General features: G+C 38.8%; 1 protein-coding gene and 2 long non-coding RNA genes across 3 annotated transcripts in view; 1 reads left to right on the top strand and 2 right to left on the bottom strand.

Annotated features, from left to right (window-relative positions):
• Positions 1–4,352: 4,352 nt before the first annotated feature.
• On the bottom strand, positions 4,353–9,090 carry LOC146486364 (uncharacterized). Its single transcript, XM_085097090.1, is given in 2 exon segments — positions 4,353–8,778; positions 9,081–9,090. Coding segments are annotated over 2 exon segments (2,631 nt in total). The 3' UTR covers positions 4,353–6,157.
• Positions 9,091–9,399: 309 nt separating this feature from the next.
• Positions 9,400–10,784, bottom strand: part of LOC146486362 (uncharacterized) — a 2,624-nt gene continuing 1,239 nt past the window's right edge. Inside the window, exons 2-3 of the long non-coding RNA XR_014859590.1 lie at positions 9,939–10,007; positions 9,400–9,545 (exon numbers count right to left, since the gene is read on the bottom strand). This is a non-coding gene — a long non-coding RNA (uncharacterized LOC146486362). The remainder of the gene's footprint in view (positions 9,546–9,938; positions 10,008–10,784) is intronic.
• The window catches only part of LOC146486363 (uncharacterized), a 370-nt gene continuing 42 nt past the window's right edge, over positions 10,457–10,784 (top strand). Inside the window, exons 1-2 of the long non-coding RNA XR_014860386.1 lie at positions 10,457–10,624; positions 10,703–10,784. The exon at positions 10,703–10,784 is cut by the window's right edge and continues 42 nt beyond it. This is a non-coding gene — a long non-coding RNA (uncharacterized LOC146486363). The remainder of the gene's footprint in view (positions 10,625–10,702) is intronic.

Here is a 10,784-nt window from a genome sequence, read left to right as displayed (position 1 = left end):
TATATAATGGTAAAGCAGGGTATGCAGGGGTATGCAATGGTTTACAAGTGTATGCAGGGGTATACAAGGGTATACAGGAGTGTACAAGGTTATACTATGGTATACAGGGGTATGCAAGGGTATACAGGGGTATACAAGGGTATACAGGGGTATACAAGGGTATACAGGGGTATACAAGGGTATACAGGGGTATACAAGGGTATACAGGGGTATACAAGGGCTTACAAGGGCATACAGGGGTGTACCAGGGTATACCAGGGTATACAAGGGTATACAGGAGTGTACAAGGTTATACTATGGTATAGAGGGGTATGCAAGGGTATACAGGGGTATACAAGGGTATACCAAGGTATACATGGGTATACAAGGGCTTACAAGGGCATAAAGGGGTGTACAAGGGTATACCAGGGTATACCAGGGTATACCAGGGTATACCAGGGTATACAAACGTATAGTGTACCCTTGTATACCCTGTATACTCATGTATATTCTTGTATATTCTTGTATACCCCTGTATGCCCTGGTATACTCTTGTATACTCCTGTATACCCTTGTGTACCTCTGTATACCCTGGTATACCCTTGCATACCTCTGTATACCCTTGCATACCCTTGTATACCTCTGTATACCCTTGTATACCCTGGTATAGTATACCACGGTATACAAGGGTATACAGAGGTATACAATGGTATACCACAGTATACAGGGGTATACAAGGGTATACAGGGTATACAAGAGTATATGATGGTACACTAGGGTATCCAGGGGTGTGCAATGGTTTACAAGGGTATACAAGGGTATACATGGGTATACAGGAGTATACAAGGTTATAACAGGGTATACAGGGGTATGCAAGGGTATACCAAGGTATACATGGGTATACAAGGGTTTACAAGGGCATACAGGGGTGTACAAGGGTATACCAGGGTATACAAGGGTATATAAGGGTATACCAGGGTATGCAGGAGTACACAAGGGTATACAAGCGAATAGTATACCCTTGTGCACCCTGTATACCCTTTTATATTCTTGTATACTCCTGTATACCCTTGTATACCTCTGTATACCCTTGTATACCCTGGTGTACCCTTGCATGCCCTTGTAAGCCCTTCTATACCCCTTCATATCCTGTTATACCCTTATATACCCTTTTACTCCTGGTATACCCTTTTATACCTTTGCATACCCTGGTATACTCTTGTATGCCTCTCTAAAGCCTTGCATACCCTTGTATACCTCTTTATACCCTTGTATATACAAGGGTATGCAAGGGTATACAGAGGTATACAAGGGTATAGTATACCTTTTTATACGCTGTTATAACCTTGTATACTCTGTATACCCTTGTATACCCTTGCATACTCTTGTATACCCTTGTGTACCCTTGTATACCCTGGTATACCCTTGTATGTCCTTGTATACCTCTGTGTACCCTTGCATACCCTTGTATAGCTCTGTATACCCTAATATACCTTGTTATAGTATACCAGGGTATACAAGGGTGTACAGAGGTATAGGATAGGATAACTTTATTTATACACGGTTTTTCCATCAGCTACTCAGATTATTATTATCAACTAACTATCTATCTACCTAACTAGGATCATAAAAATTAAAAATAATAAACCAAAGCTAAACAATAAATGCTGCTTTTCTTGGAGGCCGTGTTTAAAAATCTTACTTATAACTGTGGCGTCTCAATTTAGTCTTAAAATCATTCAAGGTAGTTGCTTGCCGTAATTCTATTGGCAAACTGTTCCACAATTGAGCTCCTCTGTATGAAAAACTTTTCTTTAAATAATCAGTGCGCGGTTGTGGAAGAGTTAGCGTGTTTTCAGTATTCCTTAAATGATAAGAATTCAAATTATCGCGAAAAACAAAGTTTGATCTTAAATATTCAGGTGTCATCCCATTTAGAGTTTTATACATCATAATTGATTTTTTATCCAATCTTTGATGACAGAGTTTTCGCCACCCTAGTGCCCGGAACAAATCATCCAAGTTGCTATCATATCCAGCGGACATCAAAATGCGGGCTGCGCGATTTTGAAGCTTTTGAAGTTTATCAGAAAGGCCTTTGTTACAATTTCCCCACACCTCATTACAATAATCAAAGTGAGGTTGAACAAGGCTATGATAAACATTGACTAAAATATTAAATGGCATTAGATGTCTTATGCGCTTAATTGCACCAATGACGGAAGCAATCTTTTAGAGATATTTTTAATATGACATTCCCAATTTAAAGTTTGGTATACAAGGGTATACAGAGGTATACAAGGGTATTCAGGGGTATACAAAGGTTTACAAGGGTATGCAGGGGTATACGAGGGAATACCAGTGTATACAGGGCTATACAAGGATTTACAAGGGTATACAGGGGTATAAAAGGGTATACAGGGGTATACAAGGGTATACAGAGGTATACAAGGGTATATATAGTACGCATATTTAAAATCTAAGTACTCCATAATAGGGGATACATGAAGTACCTACGCTTTTAATGCTTCAATAATCTACTGCCTCATTAGCAATATATAAGTGTGATGGAAGCTTTTTGCACTTTCTGGACAACTACAGATTTAACAATTGTCTGGCGCGTGGCATAACCTATAACGAGGGAAATTAAAACTCAAAAGGGCAACTCACTTGCAGGATGAGCCGTCACTCTCCTAAGTTACGGTATCAAATCTTGAACTGGTACGCAGCAATGACTGAAACTTGAGTTGGTTCCAACAGCCTTTATTCCTTCAGTAATCGTAGGGTTGTGAGAAATGTAATCGCTTCAGTATACAATTCAAGTTACTTAAACATAGCGTTAAATCAAAAGATCCGACGGTGACTAGAATTATACAACTTTTTCTTTGAAGATAGCGAGAGCCTTACAACTTTTTCTTTTGAAGACGGCGAGAGAAACCTCAAAAGCTCTAATTAAACACTTAAGTTTGTTTTGAAAAAGTATCGCCCAAAATTAAGTCCAGTTAAAAGTTGCTAGTGTGTAACACTAGTAGTCAGATTACTTATGAGTATTTAATGAGCGGCTAGTGCCGTTAAGTGGCGTGACTTCTAAAGGAGACCGATTATTTCAGAAGGGAACTTGTTAAGAAAGATAAATTAACCTGCGCAGGATAAATTATAAAAGTAATACTTCTGAAAGCTTCACGTTAATTACCGTCATTCAGGTGGATTAGGAACTAAGTTGTGTACCGGAACAAGTGCTATCGGCTTTTCTGTGAGCATATTTTTTTAATTTTTTTTTGTGTTTTTCTCTAACCCCTAAAACGAACCATTGAATAACCCCAAAACAAGCAATTAAATAACCCGTAAAACGAACCATTGAATAATCCCAAAAACAAGCAATTACATAACCCCGACAAACAAGCAATGAATAATCCCCAAAACAAGCAATTGAAAAAAAAAACCGAAAAACGAACCATTGAATAATCCCAAAAACAAGCAATGAATAATCCCCGAAACGAGCAATTGAAAAAAATAAAACGAAAACACGAACTATTGAATAATTCCAAAACAAGAAATTGAAAAAATAAAACAAAAAAACGAACCATTGAATAATTCCAAAAACAAGCAATGAATAATCCCCAAAACAAGCAATTGAAAAAAAAAACAGAAAAAGGAACCATTGAATAATCGCCAAAACAAGCAATGATTAAATCCCTAAAATAAGCAATTGAAAAAAAAAAAAAAAAACGAAAAAACGAACCATTGAATAATCCCGAAATCAAGCAATTAAATAACCCCGAAAAAAACTAGCATTGAATAATCCCAAAAACAAGCAATTAAATAACCCCGAAAACACATTCACAGTCTAAAAACTAATCCTCTAGCAGCTTTTCTAAAGTTTGGCGCTAAATGTCACAATGAAACCCGTTGAAAATAAAATATTAAAAATATAATGATTTGTAATATTTCAAAGTTGGCGGGCCACTGATCATTGATTCGCATTTAACGACTAAGTGATGTTCTGAATAACTATTGTAATGTTCTGACAGCCATAGCCATGCAGTCGAGTGCTTCGAACAATGGCTTACTCAGCAAAGACGCGCCATATTTGAACGCACTTTCAACTCAGAAAAATGGGATAGTCCTTATTTTAACCCCTTTTAAAAGGTAAGGACTTAGTCAGTTAAGAAAAGCATCAAATTTTAATTTCCCGTTGTTCACTTTTTTGAAACCAGTCCCACTTAAAAATCGCTCTTAACTTCGTACCGGGAACACGTTCCCCATTAAAAAGCCAGTTTGTTCCCAACTTTTGAACGCAAATGCATAGTAGTCCTTACATTGCATAAGAATTCATATGTTTGGGCTATAATTGTAGAAACAATATTTTAAGAAAGTCAGAAAAGCGAGTTTTTTCAGTGCTCTGCAGGCAAATTAAGGCCTTTTTTCTCTTATTTTCGGATTTTCAAAGTGCGTTCGCATTCAAATTTGCCGCTTCAGTGCTCATGAACATGTAATGATGTCGGCCGATCCAAATAACGGTAAAATCAAGAAATGCTGAAATAACTTCCTCACATCATTAATATGCCTAAGATAACTTATGGTTTTCACTGATAAATGGTTGATTAGCAATAACAGTATTAGTGACGCATGGGCTTGTAATCAAGAGCATTCTGACAAAGTATTGATATATATGGTTGAAGATAAATTGTACATTATCCGGCTTACTCATTAGCATTAAGTATTGGGTAGTGACCATCCCCCCTCCCGCCTGACAAAACTCATGAGGGTATGCTATGAGAGTCACATTAAGGATCAGCAGGGGGGAATTCATGGGTGGTATGCTTTGCCTATCATTAGCCAACTGACACTTCTAATTAACTCTGCTTTGTATAATGCTTAGTGACGTCAACAGGAATGCTAATGAACTATGAATCGAAATCAATAATAAATTCTAATGACTGTTCTAAGATACTGCATACTAAAAACTAAGCATCAAATGTCATTGCGGCTTTTAAAAATACTGAATTCTATTAAAAATCTTACAAATACCTACTCATCAATGCCACTCTATAACCAACACTATGGCTCTAACTGATTGTCATTGTCATACCACATAAAAAAATTTTCCAAAGGAAACAAAAGGACTAAGAATAAACAGATGTAACACCTTCATCTTTTGGTTATAATGGGGGAGGGGGTGGGTGGGGGATTCATTTAATAGGGCATGGAGGAGGACATCAATGATACCCTTCTTACATTACTGAGAAAAATCTCCCTCTGTAACCTCTACAATGACACTCAGAAGTGGTATTACGTTCAGGTCTTTACTGTGCATTACTCATTTCCCTAAAGGATTAAAATGGTATGGTACAAAACACCTGAGAGAATGTTTCTCACTATAATAAAATTCATGCCCTCACTTGAGATTATTTAGACCATAAAAATGCTCTGAAACTTGCAAAAATGCAAACTTACTGCATACATACGTCAACTAATCTGAGACTTTTCAGTGTCAGTGAGTTACCATGGTTACAGAAAAAGCGCCAAGACTGTTCACAAGCAAATAATTTCGATCAGATTTATTTTTAAGAAACAGAAAAAATGTTCCATGTTTCTATCCAGTTATAGAACACGAATGGACGGTTCGGAAGAACGAACAATGCTGTGAGAGCACGAACCGAGTACGTGAGTGTTTCTAGAGCTTTTTCATGTTCTCCCAATCTTTCGCGAGTGTACGACTGTTTTCTATTTCTTTTAAGGACGGTGCCTACTAATACCGAAGCATTTTTACGCGGTTTATGACTACGGAAAAAGCAAATCTTAGCAAGGGCTACTGAACATTTTTTAGAGATAATTAAGCAATAACTGTTCTAAAAAGCAGTAAAATACATGTATTAGTAGGCCCCACTCATAGGAAACCCGAGTATCTCGAGGTGCGCAGAACGTATGCGCAGGAACAAAAGTAGGACCGTCCTTAAAGAACACTGCGAGAAAAAGAAAAACAATCACTCGTTTACCTTGATTATCAAAATGTAATTCTCTGTGCTCGGGCAGTCATTAAATCAACAGCTTGTGGAAGTTCTGTGTTACTATAGAGTTAGAGAAGTACGGCTTTTAGCATACGCTTTAACAAAGAGTGTGACAATTGTTAATTTTGTGGAGACTAATCAGAAAGCTACGACCTTTCCTATTTCAGTTAATAGTTCATTCTGTGGCCGTGTGATTGAAAATTATGATACTTGGGCACTTTTTCAAAGTCTCCACACTTGTTCATCCCTTTGGGTGGTTGGGGTTGACTGGAAAAAGCCTCATTGACAATTAGTGCCATTCCCCCGAGTTGGTGCACCTCTATGTGGCAGTGAAGAAACCAGTAGCCAGGATTATCGGACAGGAAATTGATGACAACGTATCCCCCAGCAGGGACTATGACTGTGTCTTTTCTGATCGTATCGTTATTGATAGAAAATGGCTTTCGTTCTTTACTCCAGCTTGGTTTGGTACATCTCTCTTTGTTGCACCCCGATTTAGTACAGTTTATATCATCGCATTTTATATCACTATTGTGTTTTCCAATAAAACCAGTGCTTTGGTTATATTCTGGGTATCCAACGTGAACAACATGAAACGTGTGGCCATGAAGATGAATTGGATGAACGTGGGAAGCACCAATTGCTGAAAACACCATTTGAATAGTTTCATTATGTGGAATGTCTATGACATGGACACATGAGCACTCGGGTTTCGATGGATTGCAGTCGGCCGTAAGATTACAAATTGTGTCCTTTTTTTGAAAATCTTCATTTTGAGTTTGGGGAGGAAAGGATGGTAGGATGAAATTGCGACCATTCACTGAGCTAGATTCAGTTTCACCCTCAAAATTGAAGTTGATGAAATGTATGCAATTTTCGCAATGCGGGTTTGCATTTGGAAGCTCATCAGGTGGAGTTGGCTCGAGTAAACGTAGACTTTGAACATTAGTACAGTTAATATAATATGATGCATGAAAGTTCTCAAATGGGCAGTTCACTGCTCTGCATGGGTCGTTGCTAGTGCACTGTATGGGAGGAGACTTATCTTTGATTTCTTGATATTTTGTTGACGGTACATGAACATCCGGATCATCCGAGTCCCCATTCTGTTTGTAGTGCAAAATGGCCTCTGCCACATGTCCTAAGGACTGGTAGGGTGGCCCGGTTCCATTTAGATCAATCTCCAGAGTTTCTGCTCGCATTCAGTAGTCTTTCAGCCCCAAGCTATTTGCTGCATTAAGTAGAAAGTCATACCTTTCTCCGGAATGGATGATGATATAATCAACGTCTTCTTCAGGCTGAATCCAATAGCCGTCAGTGCCCACCACAGTCAGTTTATGGCCATCAATGGAGAATCTGTAAGCATACAGATTTTGGGCTCCAATCAACCGAAAGCGATATCTATTTCCGGCCTCAACAGTAAATATACTCAGTCTTGTTTTGTTGTATGGAACATCAGCATGCCTGCCTTTTCCATTTATAATTCCAGAAAAATACGGGACAGGCCCAACCCCTCCTTCTTCAAAACTACGTGTGGGATTATACCGTTCGTCAGCTGGAGTAGGCACCTTGCCAAGCGGTTTGTCTGGATAAAAGCCCAAGCTAGCGTGGATCTGGGTGAACAGGTCCAAGGATGCCTCATGTTGCCAGTCTAGAAGTGTTAAGGTGTGCTTATCTGGAAGGTCTTCAAATTCACCATGCTCTTGGAGTTCATTTCGGATTTCGTTCATTCTTGCAGGGGTTTCTTTAACTATAAGTGCACCGTAGAAGCCATCTGTTCTTTGAGCACCACTGTGAGAATGGTACCAAAACGTCCCAGAAGGACGAGCAGTGTACTCGTATGAAAAGCTGGATGAAGGCCCTATCTGACATTGAGTCACTTGCCCTACACCATCCATCCAAGGTGTTCCTCTCTGGTGCATCCCATGCCAGTGAATTGAAATACCCTCAGTGGTAAGATTGTTGTGAACATGAATTACAACAGTTTGCCCCTCGTGAACTATCAAGGTAGGTCCAGGAATCTGTCCATTGACCGCTACTGCCAAACGATACGTTTTACCATCTACAAACTGGGGATAAGTGCAATTGGTTTTGTCCCGTGTTGAACATGTTCTATTTGTTTGCAGTGGCGTGGGTTTCCCATCATCACCGAAATAATAGATCACTCCCTGGGATCCTCGCATAGCAATTCCCGTAGGTTTATCCACCACTAACTTTTGATAGCTGGTGAAGGTTCGAATTTCATCAATTTCAAGGTTAAATGTACAAACCTCAGCGGATGAACTACATTCACAAGTTGGATTTCCGTATTCACAATTGTGGGTTTCTACCAGTGTTAGTGTAATGTCTTTCGCGTTGTAATTGTACTCGTCCTCTTCATTATCATCAAGCCACTTGTTGAGTTGTGGATCATTTGTCAGATCCTGGTACGGCTTATCACCAGTCTTGACAGAAGTGCGAATGGATGCTATATGCCAACCGTCATTTCCTCCATTTTGAGTTTGTAGGTGAATTTCCGTAATGTCGGATAACGACACGCACTGTGAATGGTGAAACCGGCTTGCAAAGTGTAACTCTCTCGTATAAGGTTGGTTTCGTGTCATAGGTCCTTCAAGTTCTGCCCGAACGTTTGTGTTATCTGATAACATGAGAACTATCAAGTGCTTTGTTCTAGACCTTTGTGAGAACTGTGCTCCATAATCGTCTCCCGTCATTGCATCTACACGTATGTACGTGATACAGGATCCTGCGACAGCATTGGTAAGGAGAGAGAGAGAATATGCGAAAGCTATTTTGTTACGTAGTCAAACACGCACTAACTTAGTGTTTTTGTTGAAATCAAATGCAAACGTTAATATTTTTAAATAAATTCTCTAAATTTGCCAAAGTGAGTCTGAACAATGTAAAAATCTTCCTTAAATCATGAAATTACATGTTCACTGTCAAAGATCTTCAAAGGTGCATCCAAACTGCGACTGTCAGCGTTTTAACGAGAAAAATGCAGGAACTGTAAAATTCTTAAAACATTCCACTCTCTGAGTTTCTTCTTTCAACAATTTCACACAAGGAATAAAGCCTCAGTTTCTCCACTATAGCTCATATCCCGTATTTCAGGTCTATCGCTGGCCGAAAATACATGATATACCCAGAATGTGTCCTCTAAATTTGTAGAAAAAGAAAGAAAGAGAAAGAAAGGGATCGGAAACAGAAAGTATCTTGAGTATGAGAAAATCACTTTACCTTCGTCAAACTCCCTTAAGTGATCTTCGTGAAGGTTCCTTGGATAGTCAGAAAAATCTTTCAGCACGTCTAAGGAGAAGAAAAAAATGGACAAAGGTGAGTTGATTCTTGGGAATCGAATTATGGTAGCAAACTAGAACGGTAACTCACCGAACCTTCCTTTTTGGATTTATTTGGAAAGGAAGAGGGTGGAGAAAGGCAGAGCTCCAAACAAATTGAAGTAGAAAGGCCCTCTATTTTGTGTCAATCTACGGTCGTGCTCTACTGGGAACAGACATTTTCGATTGGCTAAGCTGGTTGGGTCTTTTTGATGTCCTGAGTAAAAAAATATCCGGGTGACTAGGTTGATCAAACATTTCCAAAAGCTTTAAACCCAGCTTGAAAGGCTGCATCCACTTCAGCAAAAACGGTTTTAGTATTGTCTTACTGGGAAACTTTCATCAAACCAACAGCCGTCTTCCTTGTTCTAATTTTTTGGAACATGTATAGTCATTTGGAAAGCTTTGGAGTGTAGACAATACAGTTAGGGTTAAAGTCGCACAACGAAGACCCCCAGCTCCCACACCTATATCTATTTACAAGTCATCTTTCATCGCTGTTTCTAATTACAACTCACTGGTTGCGATTTTCACGCGCGCTCTAGAATCTCTGGGAAAGATGGGAGAGTACTCATTGTTTACTACATGTATTGCTAAACAATCTACTCACTTTCTTCAGGAGTCTGGAAATTCATTTCGGGAAATTCCCTTGAATTGTCGAAAACCACTTTGGGCACGTCTAAGGAGAGAAACAACCACATATGAGGATCTTCAGTAGAGATAGTAGAGAAATGGAATTTAAAGACTTGTATTAAATATTAAGTATAAAGAGATAAAAAACTAAATTCCAACTGAATGGTGATAGGGAACAAAGTTCCAGCTGGTTTTCCTTTCGAAATCCAAAGCTAGTTGCCGTAGTCATACTATGGTGATCAACAAAGAACACGTTTAAGTGTGTTGGTATGTTGGTAAAATAAAATACTTATTGACTGATTTACTCGTTCATTAGTGCATAATACCGGTATTTTAGTGGTAGATGTGGTATAGAACTTTCGAGCCGAGAATCGGTGGCTTTAGTCTGATAATTGCCTCAGACAAGAAACTTAGTCTATCTTCTCTCTTTTCACCCATGTGTATAAAAGAGTAGCGACCACTGTTTAGTCTAGAATTTGATGAACAAACTTGGATGTGTCATTTTCTTTTGTTTTATTTTGTTGGACAATTCGTGTCGTGTTACATAAGTTCATCGACGCTTGGTCACATGATTACAGTGACCTTGCCTTTTCGCACGTGCTCACAGATCGTAGCTTATCTTGTTTTTCAAAGCGTTTTTCTGTCCGATATCCAGCACAGAATGTAAGTCGTATCGTCTGTAGTATTTCTTTATTAGTCGTTCTTTTAGTTTATTTGTCATTTATTTTTATTCTTTCTCAGTTTTCAACGTTCATGACGAGTCAAAAATAGCTTTCGATGCCACGAGGTTGTGATGTTTATACGAGTGGAAATTAAAGTTTAC

This window comes from Pavona decussata, unplaced genomic scaffold (genome assembly GCF_977016875.1).
Source record: "Pavona decussata unplaced genomic scaffold, jaPavDecu1.1 SCAFFOLD_21, whole genome shotgun sequence".
Classification (NCBI taxonomy): Eukaryota; Metazoa; Cnidaria; class Anthozoa; order Scleractinia; family Agariciidae; genus Pavona; species Pavona decussata.
This window is presented reverse-complemented; position numbering and strand designations above follow the sequence as displayed.